Here is a 24029-nt window from a genome sequence, read left to right as displayed (position 1 = left end):
AGTGAACAAGGGTCGGGGTGGGAGGTAGGAGGAACAATTTGGGCTCTACTGGTAAGGACAGCTCGGAGGGGGGCCATGTGAAGATTCAGGTGCACGTGAGGTCACGGGCAGGAAGTGGAGTCTTGGGGGTTTGGGGGAAGGTCTGGAGTCACGGGCAGTAGGGCTGCTGAGGTGGTCAGGACAGAGCGGCAGTGGACGGGACGGTGTGTGTCCGCCCTCCCGTGCCCACGTGGGGTGTTGGACCCCATTGGGAAGAGTGGCACTGGCCCCTCCTGGCCTTCCCCCGGGACGTAAGCAGAAAGGACTCCGACCAGTGTCCTCGCTCCCTATTCTTGTCACATCGGGGGCCACGGTAGTGACCGCACCATGTGTTTGTGTGTCCTCCTGCAGATCGGACCTGGACCCCAGTCGGGAGAGGGTGACGCTCACTGGTGAAGCCCAGTTACCTTCAGCCTCACCGTCTTCCCAGCTCTGTATGCTCTCTGGAGGGCGCCCTGCGTAGGAGGTGACGGGCTGGAGCCTCTCGCTCCGTGCAGGCATTCTTTATACCACTCGAAGCAAAAGAGCAGGTCTAGCGGTAAGTCTGGAGCAGGCATATCTGGGGTCGGGTTCCACCGCAGTCCCTCCGTAGGTACGTGACCTCGAGCTCATTGAGAAAGCAATTCAGTCGCATCCCCTGGCTCCCACTTCGGTAAGTGCGGAATAAGAAGACAGCTCCGGGGAGTCGTTTCCGGGGTTCGAAGGTGTGCAAAAGGGCAGGTGCTGCTTCCCTGGCCCCTCCACTTGCTCCACCTTTTGGGCCCGGGGCACTCGCCCGGGGGTTCCTGCTCCTGGCAGCCAGCTGCACCACCAAGGCACACATCCCGAGGCAGGCGCACGGCAAGCTGACCAGGTTCAGCCCTGTGCTGACCTTCACCTGCGCAGGAGATCAGAGAGCATCTGTCACGGCCCAGCCAGCAAGGGAGTGTGCTGGCCTCACATGCTTCGGGAGTCACAGGCTTCCTCCATGGGCTCTTGATCGGGGGGAGAATTGTTGACCTTCCCCGGGGAACTAGGAGCTGATTACCGGAGGTAGGAAAGACATTTCTGCTTTGAGCATGGACCCCACGGGCCACAGACCCCCAGAGCTGCTGCTGGTCCTGACTGCTCTGGTGCCAATGGCACAGATGACGCACGTATGGTCCCTCCTTCCTGTGCCATGGCAGACAGCACGCATCAACCCTGGTAATCCACCAGAGCAGGCGTCAGTATAAGAGCCACCCGCCGTCTGCTGTGGGTTTGTGTCCTCCAAAAAGATAGGTTGAATTCCTATGGATGTGAATGGGACCCATTTGGAAATAGGGCCTTTGCAGCCGTCATCAGGTTAAAATGAGGTCTTCCTATATTGGGGTGGACCCTTAGACCAATATGACTAATGTCCTTATCAGAAAGAAAGAGACGTACGTCATGGGATGAAGGGGGCAGGGGGCGAAGGGTTGCAGCCGTAAGCGGGGGAAGGGCAGGGACTGCCAACAACCCCCAGAAGCTCAGGAGAAGCAAGGAAGGATTCTCCCCCAGAGCCTTCAGAGAGAACGTGATCCTGCCGCCATCTTGATTTGGGGGTTCTGGCCTCCAGAATGGTGAGGCTATGAATTTCTGTTGTTTGAAGCACCCCTGGTCTGTGCTAATACATTCTGGCAGCCGGAGATGAACACATCATCTCGCTTCCCTCGATTCGAAATCACCGTTGTGGTGTCCTCTGAAGTTCTGGCCCAGCAGGGGCAACATGGCGGTCGCGGGAAGGGCTCTGCTGTACGCAAGGCGTGGAGGACTGGGACATTTACTGACAGGCACAGATGCGGGAGGCCCCCACAGGGGAGGAGGGTAATCAGGTGTCCCACGGCAGGCAGGCAGCTTTGAGAACCAAGCCCCCTCTGCACCCTCCCCGCCATCCTGTGGAAAGGTTCCCACGAGGAGCTTTCCCAGGATGCCTTGTACCCGGAGGTAGAGACGGTGGCTGAGAAACTCATCCTAGGAGTCGTGTAATTTGCCGTGGCCATCAGGGTGGCCGCTCCTGTGATAAAGACCTGCAGAGAGGGGCGGGAAGATTCACGGTCCCAGGGAATCCCGGTGGCTCTGCCTCCCGGTAAAACCCCTGCTCTGGAAAGTTCGCTGGAAACTTTGCCATCTGTGAAGGATTTAGCCTGGGGGTGGAGGTCTATGGCTCATCACAATGTGGCCAATTAACAGGGAGGGACAGGGCTATGGCTACAGAGAAGGGCAGGAGGTCTCCCACCGGGCTCTGCAGAACTTGGTAGGACAGAATTCTAGAAGGTGACCAGTAAAGACTCCTAGGTGCCTCGCCCACTACTTCTCCAACTATATGAGCATACAGGTAGCCTAGGCACTCGTTAAAATGCAGACTGATTCAGTTGGTCGTGGCGGGGGGGGGGGGGGGGGGCTGAAATTCTGCATCTCTAACACCCTCCCAAGGGGATGGCCAGCGCTGCTGGTCTGTAGATCACACTTTAAGGAAGGACCAGTCTCTTAATAGGAAGATGAAGAGACCAGGGCGGATTGTTCCCTTGTCTCCGCCTAAGTCACAGGGCTGGCAAGTGATAGATCTGGGTCTAGAAATCAGGTGTCTGACTCTACATCCTGGGGAGGGGGAGGGTTTCCACCGCAGAGGCTGTTATTTCTTGACTTGTGTGCCAAATGTGGGACCCCCACCCCACCCCACCTCAGGAACCTCACCTTCCTTCTTCCTTGGGCCGAACCTACTGGGCCAGGAGACCCTTGTCCCCTGCTCCCTCCCCCGCCACCCCACGTGCAAGGGAACGGCAGCCTCTGGCTGACCACCCAGAAGCCCAGCTCCCAACCTGGGAGCACCCAGCCCTGCAGGGGGCGGGGTGTGAGGTGGGGTGAATGAGATCTTCCTCTGGAGCTCAGGACGGCTCCGCATCCTGAATCCTTACCCCATTTCAGACTCAAACTCTCTCCCCCGAGGGCCCAAGGAGGGAGGAGGATTCCCAGGTCCCCGTAACCCTCCCTGGCTCGGCAGAAAGCCTGCCTCTGGCCACCACCGGGCAGCATCTCCAGGGTACTTACCACCAGTCCGCCGGCCAGCAGGTGCCAGTAAGTGGTGGGAGACGCCACGAGGTTTGGGGCCGCAGCCAGGATAACCCCGCAGCTGACATGAAGAAAGCCAATAAGGATCTGCAGGGCCTGTGGGGTGGGGGTGGGGGTGAGCTAAACCCCGGTGGTCTCTGGGGGGGCTTCGTCTTTCAAGCACTTAAGTGGCTGGAGCTGAGCAGACGTCTGTCCGGATGTCACTTGCCAAAAGGGATCTTAGGCAAACCTCTTCATCCACCTCCTGACTTGGCAGTGAGGGAAACAGAGGCCTGGAATGCCTGACCAAGGGTCACACAGCCAGTTAGAGGCAGACCCAGGGCCCCCCACCCCCAGCTGGGCACCACTGGTCTGTAGAACTCTTGGAAGCCTTAGGGTAGGTCCATTTTGGGGATTCAGCCCGGTCCTCCTTCGCGGGAGATTAGCAGTTAGTAAGTGGGTTGCCTCCAAGGGACCAGGCTCCGAGCGTGCTAAGCACTCTCTGTGCGTCAACTCACTGAGCTGTCAGAACCCGGGGAGACAGGCACCCTTGTCTGTGCCCAAGCACAAAGCCCGTGTTCCTTGCGCGCTGTGTCCCGCATTCTGTGTAAGCATCCTGATGGTTTCGACCTCGCCTTCCAGAATGCTGGGTTGCCTCGGCTGATTGCCCCAAATTTGTGGTCATTTGTTCCAAGGTGTGACCTTGTTCTCGGCTTCTTTGACCCCGGGAGCAGCACCGTGACCTTGCCCTTGACATGCTGCATCCCTGAGTGTCACCCAAGAGACGTAGCTTCTCCCAGGCTCTCTCCGCTCTTTCTATCCTTCTCTGCCCACGGACAAGGTGAGGGAGCCTCCATTCTGGAAAGAGGCTCAGAGCTCCCAGCTGGTGACCGGATGATGTAGGATTCAAACGTGCGGTTCAACTGCTACTGTGACCTCAGTGCCGGACAAACATCCTCAGCCCACACTTGCTGACCACGGGCCAAGACCCACTCAGGCCTGGTGGGGAGAACGGCCTGCAGGTGTGGGACATCAGCAAAGGACAGTCAAGGGGAACCAGAGGGAAGCTGACTGCTTACCCCAGAGTGGCCCCAGGAGCAGGTCACCCCGCTGGCTCTGGGTTCAAGCAGCCACCCTCCGGGATGCGGTGGCAGCCCCAGGCTTCCTGTTATTTTCCCAAGCTGGAGGCCATGCAGGGAAAGCCTTGCAGTTTTGTCTTGTTCTCCGGCTGCTCTAACTTTCCTGCTGGAACATGCCCTTGGCCCTGCAATTCCTGCCCACTCCGTAGCTGCTGGGACTGGCAGTGGCTGTTTCGTGTCTACCTTGGAGAGAGGAGGGTCTGTGGGGACTGAGTGGTCCACTTACCCCCGAGGTGGCTGGCCGTCCCCGGAAGAAGAGGTCCTTCCTGCCAGGGCGGGGGGGGGGGGGTCTCCTGGGTCTGAGGCTGCAGGGGAGGCTCCTCCGGGCTCTGCCTTGACACCCTTGGGGTTTCGGGAGGAGGGGGCATCACTGGCTGTTGCTCCTGGCTTGTCACCCCTGATGCGCTGACTTCCAAGGGCAGCTGGGCCGGGGGCCGGGCTGCCTCAAGCTCGTGGGAGGGAGCTAGAGCTGGGGTCTCGGAGCCTGCTGCCTCAGACATCCTCTCCGTGGAGCTCCTGGGCACACCCCTGTGTCATCCAAGGATGCGGCAAAACATTCCCAAGCGGATCCCCATGTCCCGGGTCCCAGTTTCTCCATCTGCATTGCCAGGAGAGGACATTGGTAAGACATGGGTGTTTACGCGTGTGCAACTTGCAGCCGTTAAAAGCAGAGGTCTGGCTGTCTGCAGAGAGCGATACGTATGCATCTTAAACAGGGCTGAGTAGGAAATTAAAGCCAGAAACCGAGCGAGACGTCACAATGCCTTTTGTGTAAATTAAATCCTTGCACACCGGACGATTCCCCGGACAAACACACGCGGGCGCCAAAACATCCCGAGGGCGCTGCCTGGGGCTGGAGGATGAGAGCCGGGAGGGCGGGTACAGGGACCAGGTGAAGCAGGAGGGGGCCGGGTTGGGACCACCTGCCTTAGGCTTAGGCTTACCAACGAGCATTCACAATTCCATAACCCCCATCTCCGTCGCACTCATGGGAAACAGTACTAGCTTGCCTGGGTCACACCGTTCATAGGGACCGGAGCTGGCCTCCGAGGCAGGACAGCTGGCCACGGAACCCGAGTTGTTCCTGCTTTGGGGCTTCCCTCCCACCCCCACCCCTCCCCCTCCCTCTCCCCCTCCCCCTCCCCCTCCCCCTCCCCCTCCCCCTCCTGCTCTGCCAGGCTAGTTAATAACCCCACCCACTCTGCAGCTCACGCCTGTCTCTGCGGCTCATTAACCAGTTAACCACGTCTCTAGTTCCCTCAGGTGGGTGCCCCTGCTTAATTACTACCCATCCCCACCCCCCCCCCCCAGTTGTGAAGGGCTGTGAGTATCACAGGTCAGACGGACGGAAATGGGTGGGCCCACGCTAGCACCCATGCCTTCTGACCCCCACATCCTGTGTTCAGTCCACTGGCTCACGCTGCCTCCCTTTGCAAAAATGGGGGACCTTAAAAATAAACAACAGAAACCCCAAACACCTCAAATTACGAGTGAGCTCAGGAACGGAGAGCTGGGAGGCCCCCAGAGTCGGAGGCCTGAGACTTGGAGCCTTCCCCTGACCGTGGGGGCCTCCATCGGCAGCCTGGGCGCCTCCTCCCCTCCCGCCGCATGGTTCCTTCTCTTACCGAGCCTGCAGCCTCTCCCTGCTCCAAAAAGGGCCCCGCTCCATCGGGCTGCCCGGCCCCTGCTCCAACCGCATCCACAACCTGCCACCTTCTCCCTTCTCCCATCCCCTGTGGCCCAGTCTTGCTTGACCGCCACCCTCGGCTGGGTGCCTGCTAAAAATAACCAACACTTTGGGCCTCAGCATCTCCAGGTGAGGCGCCCGGGAATCCCGGCTTTGAGCACCCCCTCGGGTGATCCTTCCACTCAGGCCAGCTTGCGGGTTGCATCCACGCACCCACCCCTCGGCCCCTGCCGTGTCTCTGCGGCACCAATGAGGTCTGGCTGCGTACGTGTTAGCTGCTTTTTTTCTGCTAGACGCAAACCATGTGCGGGAAGCATGGACCAGCGGGGCCTTCCTGAGGCTTGAAAGTATGGTCCCCACTTGGGTCCTGTAGACCTGCCTCAGGGGGCCTCCTTTTATAAATGGGTGCCTCCTTTTGGGATGAGCACTGGGTGTTGTATGGAAACCAATCTGACAATAAATTTCATATATTGAAAAAAATAATAATAAAAATAAAAATATAAATGGGTGCCTGCCGATCGCTCGACAGTCTCACATCAGCTCAGGGCCATGTCTGGACCTAGGCAGGTGCTGGTCAGGCCAGCATCCCCACCCCTCCACCTGCTGGAAGCATCCAGAGCCCCACGTTCACTGCCTCCCCAAGCTTACTGTGGGCGCCGCTGTTGCCCCTCAAAGGTCAGGCCTGGGTTCTCCTTCCTCCAAGCTCATGGCCACCTTCACTCTTTTATTTTCGCAACGATTATTTTCCTAGACTTCCTTCGCCACTTCTGGGGGCCATGACTGTGGAGGAGCTGTGGGCGGTGCCAGCGTGGGGTGGAAGGCAGGCGTTGGAGCTGGCGGAAGGGAATTTCTCCTGAGTTCAGTGGGAGCTGGCTGGTGACGGTAGAAGGAACAGCTGGGGGGGGGGGGGGACGTAGCTTCTTCCTGTGAAGGTACTGACTTACTGTGTGACTTTGGCAAGACGCTTCCCCTCATGGGCCTCAGTTTTCTCATCTGTAAAATGGAGATGTTGGACCAGCTCACGAGCCCCAAGGCCACTTCCAACTCTAACTGACATTCTTAGTCTCATGTTGGGATCAAGTAGACATTCCTAGCATAATTGTTAGTGACGCAGGGAAAAAAATGCGTCCATCGTCCAGGTGGGTGTGACTTCCATGCCTGACATTTGTGGGGTCCTGCCTGGACTCTGTATTTCCGCAGAATTTACCTTCCATCGACTGTATCCCAAAATTCGTATGTTGAACCCTGACCCCCAATGTGTTGGTATTTGGGAGTGGGGTCTTTGAGAGGTGGTCTGCCCTCACGAATGGGTTTAGTGTACTTACGAAAGAGGCCCCAGAAAACTCCCTTATTCCTTCTGCCATGGGAGGACACAGTGAGAAGACAGTCTGTGAACCTGGGAGGGGGCTCTCACAGGACACCAAATTTGCCAGTGCCTTGATCTTGGACTTCCAGCCTCCAGAACTGTGAGAAATGTCTGTAGTTTAAGCCACTCAGTCTATAGTGTTTTTGATGCAGCAGCTGAATTAAGACGGAAGCTTTTAGCCAGGCTCCGGGGCTCGCCTGAGTTAAGCAGTGATTGTTGTAAGGGCTGCACTGGGGTTCCATTAAATATGCTGCTTTGTGACCGGGAATGTCACCCCTCTGATGCTCGGCCTCCTCATCTATGTACGGGGCGGGGGGGCGGGGAGTGTATCCTCATGCCCGGGGCCCCTTGGGTGCCAAATCAATTCCTTCTGTCTCCCCTCTGCCCATCGAAGCTGGGGAGGGGTCTGAGCCGAACCCCAGCCACGTAGCTCTGGCCTCCTTCAGCCTTCCCCAGACACATCCGGAGAGGAGGACAAAGTCAGCACATGCCCGGGGATACAAAGCCGGAAAAATCCCAGCAGCCTCCCCCGTCTGGTCAGGCTAACACCTACGGAAGAGCAGCCGACCAGATTCAGTTTAAAAAGGGAGAGATTGGCCAAGCACGGACATCTTAGGAAAGGATTAGCCCCCGAAGGTAGTTCATAAATGGGGTAGAGGATGTGGGAGGGTCTCAGGGCAGGAGAAGCCACCGTGTGAGGGCCACGCATCCCCCATGAGGAAATGGACAAAGACAGAGTGTTTGGAACCTGAGGGAGGGGGACAAAGGCTCACAAAGAATAGGAATTTGTTGGGAATTCCTTCCTGGGTCATCTCAGGAAGAAAGACGGACGCATAAGCCCCAGTGTCTGGGCCCCAAGAGCTTGTTGGAGGAACAATAATGGGTTCAAGTCTAATCACAAAGTTCAAGTCAGCTGTGCCACTAATGTTCTGTGGGGTGACGACGGGTCAGTTAATCCCTTCCCCGGGACTCAGTTTCCCCATTTGTAAGATAATGGGGATGAGCTGGAGTGATTAGTATCGTCAGAGTTCTGAGTGAGGCTGTCAACCCCATGCATGTTTCTTGCGGGGGTTGGGGGGGGGAAGAGAGCACCTCTCTGGCTCCTGTTGCCATGGAAACAGAGGAGAATAAAGTCCTCCTGCCCGTGTGGTTTGAGATGCGGCTGGGGACACCCAGGGAGCAGGGAGCCCGGCCAGGTCGCTGTAGGGCACGGACCCTGGTGCCCAGGAAGGCCGCGGAGCAGAGACTCCCGGGAGAGCTGAGACGCCAGTTTGGAAATTCAGTAACTCTGCCGACCATGCTGTCACCCTCCAGGGCTTCTAATTTGTACCCAGAGCACGGCGGAGACCCACTGGGGGTTGCCCACTGTTGTTCTCATCATCTGCGTTGTTATGCAGACGATGAAAGACACCGTGCGAGGCAGGAGCTCGTGGGCGGGTGGGGAAGACGTGCACGGACCAAGGGCAAGTATTTGGGGCCCTGGACGGAACTCCCTGATTCCTGGGCCTTGTGTCACCGACAGGGTATGAAGTGCTTGGAAATGAGTGGCTTTAGGAGGGAAGCCTTCTTGCTGGCGGCCAGTTCCTCGTGACTTAACACTCACTTTCTTTATTCGTTTATGCGGCTTACTTGGCTCCTGGAGGGCTGGGACTTTGAGACCCTTAAACATGAAGGGCCCACCGTGAGAGCCGTGCGGTGGCGGGCGAGGAGTGTGTTGGTGGGGAGGAGGGATGGTTGGCTCCATGGGGGAGTAGGTGAGCCCGGGAACTTTCCAGGCAAAAGAGCCAGATGGGGGAGTGGAGACGCAACCTGATGGGGCTGGAGAAAGGTGGTTCTGGAAAGGAGAGGAGGCTGGAGGGATTCTCTAACGGCCACGGCCACAAAGACAACCAGTGAGGGTAGGGTGGGTGAGACATACTCCTCCAGGCTTTCCCCCTCCAGAAAGCAGCCCCTGGGGCTGTTCACCTGTCCTCTGGAATCACAGGTGAGAGGGTCCCAGATAAGGGTGGCTGTTGGGGAGCCCTCTGCTCCCACCCTCCTCCCTTCCCTCTCCTCAGAGCCCCCTCAGCCACGTTCTGCCAGATGAGACAAAGGGTCCGGCCCTGGGAACTCCTCAGAAAGAGTCTTTTCCAGGATTTGGAGTGGAAGCGGGAGGCCGGGACAGAAAGGGAGCAGTGGTGGCCACAGGACACAGAGCAGGGACAGCAGGGGGGAGGAGTGTGGGGTTGGGGCCGGATGGTGTCGCTCTACGCCCTACGCCCGCCAGACGGGGACCTGGTGCAGGCCCCTCACACTCGTGGGCCTCGGTTTCTGCTCTGTAGCAGTGGAACAATGGCTAAATGCAGGGCTGTCTGCCCTGACCCTGCAGGCTGTCCATCCGCCCTGACCTTGTAGGGCTGTCCACCCTGACCCTGCAGGGCTGTCTGTCCACCCTGACCCTGCACCTCTGCTGGTCAAAGGCCAGGAGCGGGAGTCTGGACTTCCCCCCGGGCCAGCAAGGGGACTGCTTCTCATGCTGGGTGGAGGGGGGCAGAAGGACCTGCTGGAGAAATGAACCGTGCCTTTCCCCTCCTCTCCTCCAGTCTGTAGCCTCATTTGTTCTGCCTCCTGGGAAGGGTAGACACGTCTTCTGAGGTCTGTCTGAGGTCCAGAGAGAACAGGGGACAGTAAGAGCATCTTTGTTTGCGTTAATTTATATATTTATTTATTATTAATTAATTTATTTACTTTGAGAGAGAGCAAGACAGCGTGAGCAGGGGAGGGGCAGAGAAAGAGGGAAACACAGAATCCGAAGCAGGCTCCGGGCTCCGGGCTGTCGGCACAGAGCCAGACGCGGGGCTCGAACACGAGAACCACGAGATCATGACCTGAGCCGAAGTCAGACGCTCAACTGACTGAGCCATGTAGGCGCCCTGGAATTAAAAAAAAAAAAATTATCTTTATTTATTCATTTTAAGAGAGGGAGGGAGAGAGAGAGAGAGAACAAGAGGGGGAAGGGCAGAGAGAAGGAGAGACAGAATTCCAAGCAGGCTCCTCGCCACCAATGCAGAGCCCGACGTGGAGTTTGAAGTCACGAGCTGCGAGGCCGCGACGTGGGCCGAGGTCAAGAGTCGGATGCTTAACTGACTGAGCCAGCCAGGCGCCCCACCCTGGAATCATCTTTAATTTTCTTACTGTGATAATACTATTGTGATTATGCAGAATGCTCACATTCTCAGGAAGAAATGCCAGTAGAAGAAGCTGGGGACGGAGGGTCCTGGTGTCTGCCACTTCCGGATGGTTCCACACAAAGGCTTACACGGAGATGCAAGGGTGCCTGGGTGTGGACGTGCATGCACGAGACGGATACACATGGAGAAAGAGGAAGCAAGCGTGCTAACCTGACACCCTAGTTGAGTTGCTCTAGTCTCCTTTTCATAGATTGGTTGAAACGAAACCACTGGTCCAGTACAACATCCCATTTTACAGATGAGGAAACTGAGGCCCTGTAAGGGGATGGGGCCGGGTCAAGGTCACAGAGGAAGCGACCGCCCGAGCGGAAATTTGCACCCGGGATCTCCAGACAGCCAGGCTTTGAGGTTCTTTTCTTCGGATTCTTTGTCCTAACCGTTTGTCCCACACATCGGCATGGCTTTGGGCCCTCTGATGCTCCGTCCAAGGCCAGGGACTTACGCTTGACATTCTGCTCCAAAGCCAGCTGTGACCCGCAGAAGCAGCAGAACAGAAGCAGAGACCAGAGGTTACCGGCAAGTCACTAACTGAGACCAGAGGTGACAGCCAGGAGCGGCAACAAGGGAAGTGACGACAGAATTCAGACAACCTTGAACCCCGGGAATATTCAGAGCGAGGCTCGGGGACCCCGAGGGCATCGCTGCACCCTGGGGTTTTGTAGGACTGCGATCCCGGACAGCTGCGAACCTGGGCTACCACACGGCAAACGACCCATCTGGGAAGACGGGGTTCCCGTGAACTTTGAGGGCTGACTTTGCCGTGTGGACTGTGGTGGCTGTCGTACGGGCACGTCTCATCTGACCAGTGAGAGTAGCGCTCCTGGAGAGCAGGGGCCATCCTGTCGCCACGTCTGGGCGCCGTCAGCGTGGAGTCAGGGTGCTCGGGTCCGAATCTGGGCTCTACTGCTTACCAGCTGGGTGCCTTCGGGAAGCCTGCTTAACATCTCTGAGCCTGCGTGTCACGGGGATAGTGACAGAACCTACATCACAGATTGATGGGAGGGGCAAATGACACGAGCTGTGGCCCAGAGTCAGAAGCCCCGTCTCTACTGGGCAGAGTGAGTGCCGTGATTCTCCAGGGAAGAGAGTCCAGGCAGAGGCAAGGGGATGACTCAGTGTCTGTGGAGCCTCAGGGAAGCCGGGGTGGCGAGAGGCAGAGAAGCAGGTGCTGAGATCACCGCGTGGGGTGGCAAGCGAGTTTCGTCTTATGTTTGCAGCGTTTCCATCATTTTTGTGCTTTGCTTCTTTTCGTGGAAACGTATCGGCTTCCTGTGTGTTGCTGACACAAAGTTCCCCTCGACGATAATGCGCGAAAAATCACTTTATGGAAACATGAGGGGAATAGAATACAGTCCGGAAATCGCAGGAATCACAGACTGTCCCGGGAAGGCTACATTCAGGAACGGAGAAGGCGGTTCTCCCTCGCTTGGCTTACTCCGCGGCGCCAGCCAGTGTGGACCTGGGACCTGACGCCTCACTCGCAGCCTTGGATATCACGGCTGGAATCCTGAACCTGACTCCTATCTCTGAGCTTTCCAGCTGCGAGGCCCAGGTCCCGTCATCTACCTCTCCCTCAGAGTACAGGTGGAGGGAGACACTGAGGCCCGGGGAGGCAGGGAGATGCGTTAACCGTTTGTGGGGGAGAACTGGGCCCCGTTTCCATCCGACTCGAGGCCCCGGCTGCGCCCACCCTCGATCCAGGGATTCAGACCCACGCTCCCCCAGAGACCTCACGGTGGGTTGAGTCTGGAGGCCAGGCCTCCCTGGGCTCTGAGGCTCCCTTCTGTGACTCGCCCCACGGCCCCCCGTGGACGAGCTCCCCGTGTGTCCGCCAGTGACTGGAGGGCAGCGGACAGGGAGGGTAGAGGGGTGGAGTGGGGGCTGGGGTCTGTTCCTGGGTGGGTAGGACCTGGCCGTGCTCTGGTCCAGCTGAGGAGCTGACATGTTACAGGGGGTGGGGCCCAGGGGTCCCTTCTGGGCCTGCGGGCATGGGGGCCGCCTCTACCTCGGCCACCAGCACGGGGCAGACATTTCTAGCAATAGCCCAGTTTGCCCCTTTCTGGCAACCGCCTCTTCGGAACTGTGCAGGGAGAAGGGACCCGGGGGGAGGCGGTGAATTCTGACAGTTTGGGGAGCCCGGGGCCTCCTCACCTCTGCTCTGGCTCGTCTTACATGTCACCCCAAGTCATAGTCACATCCCCATAGGCTGGTGGAGGACTCATCGGTGGCCCCCGGAGCCCCCACGACGATGTGTCCGGAGCAAAGGATAAGTCACCTTCCTGCAAAAGAGAAGCCACCGTCCCTGCTGCTACAGTTGGGGAGTGAGTGGCCATTCACAAAGCACTTATCCACGGGCTTATGTGCTCAAGGTTCCCCCAAAGATGGGGAAACCGAGGCTTGAGAGACGATCAAGGGATTTCCAGAAGACCAGTGTGTGCCTCTCTCTCCGCCTTCTTGTGGTCGAGGAGGGAGCAGGGAGAGGGGGACTGGCCCCTGGTTCTGAGCCTGTTACTAGTGTGCAGGTGACCTTGGGCAAATCACTTGCCCCTCGGCTTCCCTGATGGGGCTGAGCCAGCTGATTTGCCAGGGTCCCTCCTCGCCAGAACACGTTCCAGGGGCCACGCTGGCAGTGTCCCCGGTGACTGCTGTCCTGTCCTCACCACTCGTTTGTGACCAGGGTGCTGCAAAGCCTGTGCCCGGAGCCATTCTCTCAGACAGAGGGGGGCACGGAGGCGTGTGGGGGAGGGCCAGCTTGGCCACTCACCGCGTGTGACAGTGGGGAGTCACTTAACCCTGCTGAGCCTCCTGCTTCCTCTTCCATATGCGTAAGCAGAATTAGTGACAATTTGTGGCCACGGCAATGGGCAACCAAGAGAGTCGCCTGCAGTGTTTAGCACAGTGCCCAGCACACGGCAGATGCTGATATCCGGGAGCGGTGACTGTGAATTCCCCCAGCCGGGGAGGGGGCCTCGGTGTCCCCATCCTGTAGGGCGGGGTTGGCCTCAGTGACTCAAGGCCCCTTCCAGCTCTCTGATGTCTTAACGAGAAGACTTCCTGCCAGCCAGCCAGGCAGTAACTGGGACAACCAGAGGGGGTTTGGTAAAGCTCAGGGCCACACGATCCTATCTGTGCCAGGTGAAAACCCCAAAAACGGATGGCACTAACGAGAAAACACTCGTCGAATGAGTTCGAACGAGTTCGACCGAGTGTTGAACTCGAAGGATCACCGGGATCACATGTTTTTAGTGTTCAGAAAGTTCAGATTATAATGGGAACTTTTTTCCTTTAAAGAAATGAGCCTAGGAAAATCACCTCTGGTCAGGGTCAGGGTCACTGGCGTGGGGCGAAGCTAATCTATTCCAGAATGTACCTGGCCCCAGCCTGCTGTTCTGCCGTCCCCCCCTGCAGGCGGACCAGCACTTGGCCATGGGGTGGACACACCTCGGACTGATTCCTGGATTTCCTTACGGGCTGACTGACCTTAGGAAGTGAAGGAAACTCTCTAAGCCTCAGTTTCTTGATCTTAAGAATGGGGAAGTAACTACCTACCTCCAAGGGCTGTTGAGAAGATTAAGCTAAATCACGGTATGGGTTTTTGGGGGTGTGTGTGTGTGTGTGTGTGTGTTAATCTTCAAGTCATGTTTTTCTAAAGTGCTCATAATGGGATTGCCTGTAGCTTGAAATGCTCAGTCTCCTAGGACCCCGCCCCCCCCATCCCGCCTCAGTTACTCCCTCCACAGCCAAACCCCACAACATGCTATAGCTCTCCTGGCCTTCCCCTTCCTGGCCCCAAGCCAGTGTCCATGACTTTCTCTCTGCTGGAGGTCCCTGCTCCCACCCTGCCTGCAAGTCGAGATCCCGCCCAGCCTCCAGCCATCTCCCTGTGACAGCTCCCTGGCCCACAGATGTTTTCTCCTCAGAGACTCTGCAATTTTCACCTTCAATCAGCCTTTGCTCCCCCCGGACTTGTCTCCCCGGCTGGACTGTGGCCCCGCCTCTGTCTGTGGCCCCCACTGAGTAAATGCTCAGCAACACCCCTGCCTGCCCCCGCCCCTTCCTGAACCTCGTGTCCCCACCCGTCTCTGGAGGGCCTCACCTCTGCAGACCGGCGGCCAGCCCTGCAGACTGTGACGGCCGTGGAGCTCAGCAGGAAGAACTCCAGGAAGGAGAAGCAGAGCAGAGCCAGCTCCAGCCTCTGGATGTAGACCTGGAGGGGAGGGGGAGAGAGGGAGACGGAGAGAGGCCTCCTGGGTATCTGCACCCCTCAGGCTGGCGCAGGCGGGGTCAGACCCAGCCAACAGGGGGCAGCAAGGGCTTCCGCCGCCAGGTGTGCCTGGGGGAGGGCGGGTGGGACTCCACGGGGCCCGGACTGGGTCCTTCTTAGGCGCTGCTCTACCCCCACCTCCCGGCATCTGTAGGTCCTCAGCGAGCATTTATTTGTCTGATGTTGGAGGGCTGGAGAATCTTGTGGGCCTCTGGTGGCACCGCAGGTGGCCTTAAGTGCCATCTCATCCAGCCCCACTTAGATGGGGACACTGAGGCTCAGAGAGAAGGAGCGGGTGGGGGGAGCTGGGCTTAGGACCACCAAGCAGCTGGGACATCTCACAGGGCACCAGCGTGTGGATGGGGAGTGTGTGTGTGTGTGTGTGTGTGTGTGAGTAGGCCTGCCTGTGTGCCTGCACATGCGTGTGCATGGGGGAGCTCGATAAGGACCAGCCCCCACCACCGTGGTCAGGGACCTGGTCCAGAGGCCGGCAGCCACCACGTGGAGTGTCGGGCCCACCTTCTGCTCCAGGGGCCCCACGCTGTGCTGAAAGGGCCCTGGGCTCGGAGTTGTAGGCCCAGCTTTGAGGCCTCGCTGCACCCCTGACACTTGCTGTGTGGCCTCGGTCTACGAATTTAACCTCTCTGGACCTCAGTGTTCACTCCCCTAAAACGGGGGTAATGAAGTAGACTCAGCCTGCTCTGCAGGGCTGCTGAGAGGCTCACCCATAGTGGGGTCACTGGGGCTATGTCGTTTACAGAGCCTTGACCAGGGAATTGGCCATTCTAGAAGGGGGTCCTGAATTTGCTGCTCAGCCTCACACGGGCCCCTCTCCCTCCTGGGCCTCAGGTCCCCTACCTGCAACAGTGGGCTCGGACTCAGTGACCCGAGGCCTCCCGCAGCTCCCTGCCGCAGACCAGTGAGAAGCCAGCATCCCCCCTTTGCCCTGTGCCTCAGGAGGGACGGGGTGGGAACAGATTGGCTGAGGGCTTCAGCTCCGGTGCCTGGGCTCTGGAAGGTTTCCTGAGAGCCAGAAGCATCCTCCTGGCCAAGCCCAAGGCCGCACCTTCCTGGGAGTCAGGGGACCCTCGGGGCTGGGGCACTCACTGTGCTGTTGGGGTACGGGGTCCAGATCGGGAAATCAAACGTCCTCTCCAGAAAGAGATCTTTGGCAATGACAAAGAGGCCCGCTAGCACGCAGAAGAAGCTGACGCCGTGTGCTGTCAGGCAAAGTATCTTCTACAAGCAAAAGTCACAACCGTCGCCCAAAAGTTAGAGACCCAGATCTAGGCTCTGTGTCTAGGCCTGCCAGGTGCTTGCTCCGTGGCCTCAGGAAAGACTCTGCCTGTCTCTGGACCCGAGGCTCCTCATTTAAATGTGACTTTCTGAGATAGCTGACCACCGGGGAGGCCCCAGGTGGCTTTCACCTTCTATGGGACAGGATTGGGGGAACCCAAGGGCTGCTTCCCGGCCCACAGACTTTGTACCGAAGAGGGATGTTCCCACCACTGTCTCCCTCTCCAAGCTGGTTTTGACCATCCTGGCGTCAAATATGTCACCTGGTCAGGGCACTGGACGTCCAAATGGCCCCTTACCCATCCCCCCCTCTCCATAGGCTAGAGCAGGAGGAGCCCCAAAGGTGCCCCACGCTCACACACTCTGGGTCTGCCTCCGTCCCCACCCGCCACGGTCCCTGAAATGTCCCCATTCCTCACCGTCTTGGGTGTGAGCCTCTTATCAAGAGCAAACCCTTGTAATGGACAGAGTGTGAACATATGGAAACTCCAACTTGTACCAGGACGGACGTCCCTGCAGTAAAGCCTCCCTCTGCCCAGGCGTAGGAAGGGGGAGGCTTCTGGTTCCAAAAGGGGCCCAGCCCAGGAGGAATGGCAGGTTTTTGCCATGCATCCCCTGCCTCTGTGGGTAAATGGCAGCACACTGCCCTGTTATCTATGCCTCTTGAGAAGGCAGGGGGATAGCCCCAGCCCAGCCCGGCCGGAAGAGCACAAATGTGGGCCAGGCCAGGGCTTGTGGGGCAGAAGGTGGGCTGAGGCCATGAAGTAGGAGGGGGTAGGAAGGGTCCTTCTGTCACCGATGTCCGTCCATCTGGCCAGTCTTGTGTCGGTGTTTACTCTGGGCCCACTCGGGCCACCCCGGGCTGCTCCAGCCCACCTGTGCCTAGAAAGGTGCTCAGACACCCCACGGCTTAGTGTACCGCAGAGAGATGAGAAGACAGGTAAGTCCAACAAGCTGTGGGGATGCAGAAGCCAGCCATAGCAGGTGGGGAAAGACTACCAGGAGGATGGGGCACGGAGGCTGAGTTTTGAAGAATGATCAGGAGTGAGCCAAAGCGGGGTGAGAACGTGCCACCCGGAGTGGGCAAAGTTCTCAGGCCGTGGACAGGGTGGCACAGAGGAGGACAGAGTCCTGTCTGGCCGGTGGTGTCTCTGGAGATGAGAAGCAGATAGAAAGCGGGCCAGGGCCCGCAGGCCTCGTGGACTTGCTGCTATTGGAGGCAAGCAGGGGTCCTGGGCACCAAGGAGGTGGACGGCCACGGACGGGTGGGGTCAGACTTGCACTGAGGAACAACGGGTCGGGCTGCGGTGTGCAGACGTGAGGCCAGACGGCCCGGACGTGAGGACAGAACTGGGGCCCAGGAAGGGCAGTGGGGGAGGGGCAGACCTCGGGGCCCCGGGGACCCTTCTGCTGTCGGGAAGACTCGTGCCTGCTCCCAGCGAATCCCAGAGAACGGCTTCCCGAATCTGTACTCCACACGGACGCCCTTCACAGAGGACTGGGGACTGGGACGGGAGGGAGTGACCTCACTGTTTCCACTCACCGGATAAGTCTTCAAGACCATGTCCGTCGTTATCACCAAGATCCCTGAAATGAGAAACTGCAGGCCAGATTGGCAACAGTCATGAGGGAGGTCGGGGTCCCCTGAAACCCACAAATTTGCTCTCTTCTGGCTACTGTCTGAGAAAGCCGAGCTCTGGTGGCAAGGAGCTCCCCCTGCCCACCACGTGGCCCATCCTGGACCTGCCCTGGCCATGCTGGTCTCCCCTGTGCACCCGAGCCCCCACACCGGGGATGCAGCTGTGCCTGGCGCCTCCCGACCCCTCCCAAGTCCCCAGCTCGTGCTCGCCCTCCTGCCGATGCACGTGTCAGGTTAGGGGAGTGTGCAGACAGCCCGGGAGTGCTCCCCTGGGATGCAGGCCTGAAGGGGCCTCCTGGGAGGGGCCGAGAGGACAGAAGCAGCGGCAGGGAGGCTGGAGAAAGGGGTGGGCACATGCTCCCCCCCCCCCAGTAGCTCATTCTGACCCACCTACGTCCAGCCCCCAATGCCGGGGTCCCCCAGGCCTGCCCACGGACCCCCACATCCGGCCCGTGTTTTGGTACCTACTCACAGAGGCAGCCCCCCAGAACGGATACCAAGACTTCAGCACCACCAGGTGAAGATCCGTGACAGTAGAGACCAGGTAAGTCCCAAAGAACAAGTGCAGCAGAGCGATGACAACATGGAAAGCCTGGGGGCGGGAGGGAACAGGCAGCCACTGCTGGGGGTCCCGCTGGTGCCCTGCACCAGCTGGCTGATCCCAGCCCACTGCCCACCTTCTAAGGGATACTGGTGGGTCTACGGGGAAGGACTGGCCCCTTGGAGAGGGAATCCAGTAATTGTCCCTCCGCCTGTGGTGCTGCTGGGGCCTCCCAGGGCGGGGGTGAGGGGGGGTGGGGGGAGGGGACGGAAGAGAAGGGAAGGGGAGAGACTTCTGTTGAGGACTTGCTGTGAGTGACACAGAGCCAGTGCTGGTGCAGGTGTAGACAGCCTCTCCCACCCCTTGGTGGCGTTTTCAGTTTTCAATCCGAGCAGGAGTGTGAAGCAGGGCAGCTGGAGGCTCTCCTCTCTCCCTCCCTCCTCGGGGCTCCCCGGGTGTCCCCCTCCCCCACTTCCAGGGCCCCAGGAAGTGGGCACTCACGCCCAGCTCCTTGAGAAGGCTGCTCCTCTTCCTGGGCTTCTGCTGGTGCCAGGCTGGAGGCAGGAAGCCCAGTGGGCTCGGCTCCTGGGGCAGGTATCTCTGGCCGGGCTGTGTTGGGCTGGGGGTCTGCCACGGCGGGAGCTCCCTCACTTCCGGTCTGTGAATAGTTGTGGTCACTCCATAGCCTTCTGCTGCCAGGACTTGGGCCAAGGACCTTAGCTGCGGATGAGGGAGAGAGGCTGGGGCAGAACGCATCTCATTTCTGGGGCTTATGTCTGGTCAGACTCAGTGTCACCTCTGTTCTCCGGGCCAGGGCCTTCCAGAACAGTCTGCCCTGCTCAGTAACCCCTGAACTTGGTTTGACCTGGAATAACCTGGCTTCTGGGGATGGGGAGGACCGGCCGCTTATAGCTTCTGTGGCACTGCAGGGACACCGCTCCTTCTGGGGCAGAAGAAAGGGTCAAATTCCCAGCCATTGCAAGACAGAACACATCCAAACTGGTGATGGTGGTTCCTCTTGATGGGAAAGAGGATGGAAAGAAACTTCTGCTGAGGACCTGCTATAGGTCAACACTGAGCCAGGAAGTCAATATTTAACAGTGAGTCAACATTTACAAACATTTTCTCCATTCTTGGCAGTGGGATAAGCACTTTACATGCATTATCCGATGTCATCCTTGTCCCAAACCTCTGGGGAAGTCCTGTGGCTTGTTTCCATGTTGCAGATGAGGCCCAGAGAGGTTAAGCCACTTGCCCAAGGTCACACAGTCAGGAAATGACTGGACTGGGACTCAAAGCCTGGCAGACTGGCTCCCGAGTGCGTGCGCTTAAATCGTTTACACACTGTTGCCTCAGTGAATGAAAGGAAACGTTCTGGATGGTTTAAGAGGCGTGAGAGAGAGGTTGAGGGAAAACCTTGCGGGGGACTGAATTCACCACTTGCTGAGGGTCCCAGTCACGATGTTGTATACCGATGGATGCTGGGGCACGTGGGGCTTGGGGGCTGCCTGGGGACTTAGTGAGAAAAGCTGGTCTTTCCCAGGAGAACGGGAGTGAGGTGGGGTGCGGAGGGGAGGGGAGGCAGTTTATGGAAATCGAGGTAGGAGACGGTTTCCACGCCGATGGGACTCACAAGTAACGGAAGTGGACCGTTCTTACTCTTTTTTGGTAGAAAGAAAGGGGGGGCGCCTTCCCCTCCATTTTAATTCTCAATTTTAATCCCAACTGAATGAGGTCAGGAGGTGCTGCTTGAGCACCCCCATTTTTGCAGGTTTCCTGCCGTGGGGGTGTGGAAAGCAGGAGGGGGAAAGAGCTTTGGGGAGGCTGGGACGGACAAGGGGCCCGGATAGCTAAATTCCAGACGGGGAGGAAAGGAAGGGACCGTGTCCAAGGGCCAAAGGGCCAGACGGGGGGCACGGGCTCCATGCTACGTGACGTGCCTCAGTCCCCGGGAAGTTGGCTCCATTCTGTAAACGAAGACACAAAGCCTCAGGGAGGTCCGAGGACTTGGCCGAAGTCACACAGCAAGAAAGCGCCTGAGGTTTGGGTCTCTGTGTGGTTGGATGCCACTGCTCTGCCCTGGCTGCTGGGCCCTCTGACAAATGTCTCCGTTGGCCTGGTTCCCGATTCAGCGGAGAGGCTGGGGATCCCAGCAGCTGAGCCCAGATTCACCATGATGCACTACATCATGACGTGACTCTTCGGTGACCTGACCCAGCTACGTCTGGGGATTTGTTCTCTCGATTCCCAGCATTTCAGGCAGAGCCCCTCCGACAGAGCCAGCTGGACCGGTGGGGGCGCGGGGTGGGGGGTGCAGCTGGTGGCAGAGGCCTATCCAGTCAGCCACCCACTGCGACTAGACTTCTCTGGTGTACCAGGGGAAGGCGGGACGTAGAGCTGAGCCTGGACGCCACTGGGGAGCACGAAAGAAGGAAGATGCCCCGGCCGGACTGGGTCGTCCGGGGAGATCGTGAGACCTCGGTCCCCGGAGGTGCGCCTCGTATCTGGGCTTTCGCTTCCCAGAATGTGGCGGTGGGAAGGGTTCAAATATCCACTTGGGGGTTGTGTTCAGGGAAGCAGAGTAGCCCTTCTCAAGATGTATTCCATGGAACACAGGCAAGGACAGAAAAGGAGCAGAAGGGAAATTCTGGGAAATCCTGGTTATCGACTTCGCCCTCTTTAGCAGAGCGGAGGGCCTGAGAATTCTTGTAGGGGAGCACCGATTTTAACACTAAGGACATTTCCCACACTGAATTGGCCGTGGAACCTTTTTTCTCGTAGTCCATGGACCCTACAGTTGTTCTGTGTGGAACGCTTTTTGGGCCGAGAGGCCTTAAACTGGCAAACATTTGGTTCTAGGGGATTTTGGCCTTCTTTGCCCCTGCTTTGGTTTTCTCCTGCGCATAACATGTGTGGTCGGGGTGGGGATTGGACTGCGATCCCTAGGTGCCACTTCCAATTTCAAACAACTCTCTCTCGGGACAGGGGTCTGCTGTGGGGATGTCCTGCCACCGGGAGGGAGGGGTGCTGAGGGCGGGACTTGGGGGAACCAGAGGGACAGTCTGTCTGCTGTGAGGTTCCCACTTTCTGAGGAGGGCGTGGGCTACGAGCCCTTAGAGGGCTTACACACTATTGCCCCCCCTCTCCGCGCCCCCGCCCCCCGCCCTATGTCCCATTCCTCCAGAACCTGGTACAGAGCTGCTTGGGTGGAGATGGGCTGATTGGGGTGGGGGTGGGGGGCAGCCAGAGACCCAGGGGGGCGATGGCCTTGGTCCCTCCCCTGTCCCGCAGCCAGCTGAGGCCCCGAAGGCCCAGCCAACCTGGCGTTTCCAGGAAAGCCAACCAGGGCCGAGGTACCCTTTGTTCCTTCAGCTCCTGGAAGCCGGCTTCCCCTAGTGTTTCAGGACAGCATGCTGGTGTAAGGGGACAGTCCCCAGCAAGGAGCCCAGGGGCCAGCAGGAAATGGAGGCCTCCACTCTAGGGTGGAGTCAGGAGGCCTGGATTCTAGCACTGGCCCTGCGTGGTCTTGGGCAAATCCATTCCCCTCTTTGGGGCTCTGTTTTCTCATAATTTGTGTGTGTGTGTGTGTGTGTGTGGGAGAGAGAGAGAGAAAGAGAGAGAGAGAGGGAGAGAGAGCTTCTGGGATTGGAATGGAAACAGCTACAGCCCTTCCCACCTCTAATGGTCAATGGTGGCAGATGGGTTCTAGGCAGTAGGTTCCTCTTTGGGGCAAATGCTGTTGGTGCCCCCCGCTCCCCATTTACCGGGGGTGGGGCACCCATTGCCAGCTGCTGTAATCGCTGGTGCTAAGGGCTCCTAACTGCTCCCCTCTGGGAGTTTAGTTACACCCCTCCCCCAATCTGCAGTCAATGACTGGCACAGGGTATAAGAGGACAGTCCCTTTGCCTCAGGGCAGGACCAAGCCTGTGCTCCCAAGCACCCCTGGCGTGGGATCAGGCTGAAGCCAGTGGTCAGCTGAAACCACATCTGTCCTTGGATTGTTTCACCTGCCCCTCCTGCTTTTTGCTCTTCTCCCCAGAGCACTCCCTCATAAACCAGTTGCACAAAATCCTTGTCTCAGGCTCTGCTTCTATAGAATCTGACTGAAGACACTTCCTTCCTTATTCCTGCTGTAGGGGACCACTCACCTGGCCCTGGGACCTCCACTGGGAGCTTCCGGCCATGCTCTGCCCTCTGGATCCGACTCAGCACCACAGAGACAATGCCAGAACATCAGAACATCTTTATGACATTAGACTTTGGATCTTTTCCCTCCTGGCCCCGCCTTCTGCTTCATGCCCAGCAGCCTGTGAGCTGTCAGCATCTTCCCCACCCCCCAAACCCAGGCAGGTAGAAATCCTTGCACCCTCTTTACAGCTGCAAATTTCCTTCGGCAAATCAACCTGTTTACAACGCGGGACAGATGGGGTGAAGAAGGTTGTAAATCTTCATAGAGTCACGGTTGAGCCTTTTAAAATATCTTTCTGGGGGCCTGGGTGGCTCAGTCGGTTAGGTGCCTGACTCTTGATTTCGGCTCAGGTCATGATCTCACGGCTGGTGCATTCGAGTCCCTCATTCGGCTGTGTGCTGACCGTGCAGAACCTGCTTAGGATTCTTTTCTCTCCCTCTCTCTCTGCACCTCCCCCCCTCCAAATAAATAAATAAAGTTAAAAAAAAACTTTCCAGCTTTGGAAAATTTCAGACATTTCCAAAAGTAGAGAAAATGGTCCAGTGAACGCCCGCATACCATCGCCTGGGTTGCAGCGGTCATGGGCTTGTAGCTGACCTTGTCCATCTGCCCCCACTCCTCCCCACGGGGAAGCAGTGCTCTGGGGTCCCACAGCTGCATGTGTAAACATGGCAGGATTTATCTCTGAAAGATAAGGACTCTTTAAAAACACTATGATCCTGGGGCGCCAGGCTCCGAGCTGTCAGCACAGAGCCTGACGCGGGGCTCGAACTCACGAAACGTGAGATCATGACCTGAGATGAAGTCGGACGCCCAACTGACTGAGGCACCCAGGCGCCCCCCACCCCGTTTTTTTTAAATATATATATATATTTTTAACATTTATTCGCTTTTTGAGAGACAGAGACAGAATGCGAACAGGGCAGGAGCAGAGAGAGAGGGAGACACAGAATCAGCAACATTAAAAAATATTTAAAAAGACGACGATCCTGTGTCACAACTAAACAATTAAAGCATGTGAGGTTTTGGTGCCCACTGGGCTGCACTGAAGCTCAGAGCGGTGACCCTGCGGAGCCCTGGGCAGTACGGTTTCGCGACGACTCCCGTGCGGCACAGAGAGAGCTCCTCTGGCCCAGCCCTTGCTACCTACTGAGCGTCAAACGTCTGGTCAGTGTTCCAGTTTCTCCGATCGTGTCAGGAGCATCTTGTTACCTCTGATTCTACCACTTTGTAGCCGTGAGAGCTCCGGTGAATTATCTGACCTCTCTGGGCCTCAGTTTTTCCCTCTGCAAAGCGGGGATCACAATACCTCTGGAAGGCGTTGCTAGAGGGTTCAATGAGTTAGAATATTAAAATGCTTCCAGCCGTGCCTGCCCCGTGTCAGGGGCTGTGTATGAGTATTAGAGTCACCGTGCGCTCCCAGGGGTCCCTCACACCCAGCCGTCACGCCCGCTGCAAGGTCACTCACCTCTCAGACCTGCCGGACTGGACAGCCTTTCTGCGAGAGGCGAGGCCGGGCCATCAGCGGCTCGGGAAGGTCCATTTCTCCTGTCGGGACACCCACCCACCACCGTCTACAGGCTGGTTGGTG

The 24029-nt window shown here is 58.1% G+C and overlaps 1 protein-coding gene across 1 annotated transcript; it reads right to left on the bottom strand.

The window, feature by feature from the left end:
* Nucleotides 1-571: 571 nt before the first annotated feature.
* Nucleotides 572-22433, bottom strand: MS4A10 (membrane spanning 4-domains A10). Its single transcript, XM_043582321.1, has 8 exons — nt 22398-22433; nt 18751-18969; nt 18181-18300; nt 17613-17669; nt 15881-16012; nt 14606-14716; nt 3088-3204; nt 572-916 (listed from the first exon to the last, which is right to left on the bottom strand). The coding sequence occupies exons 1-8, from the start codon at nt 22431-22433 to the stop codon at nt 572-574; spliced, it is 1137 nt and encodes a 378-aa protein (XP_043438256.1).
* Between the last annotated feature and the right edge of the window lie 1596 nt (nt 22434-24029).

Source organism: Prionailurus bengalensis, chromosome D1, assembly GCF_016509475.1.
Source record: "Prionailurus bengalensis isolate Pbe53 chromosome D1, Fcat_Pben_1.1_paternal_pri, whole genome shotgun sequence".
Lineage (NCBI taxonomy): Eukaryota > Metazoa > Chordata > Mammalia > Carnivora > Felidae > Prionailurus > Prionailurus bengalensis.
The sequence above is the reverse complement of the archived record's forward strand: the minus strand, read 5'-3'. Positions and strand labels throughout refer to the sequence as shown.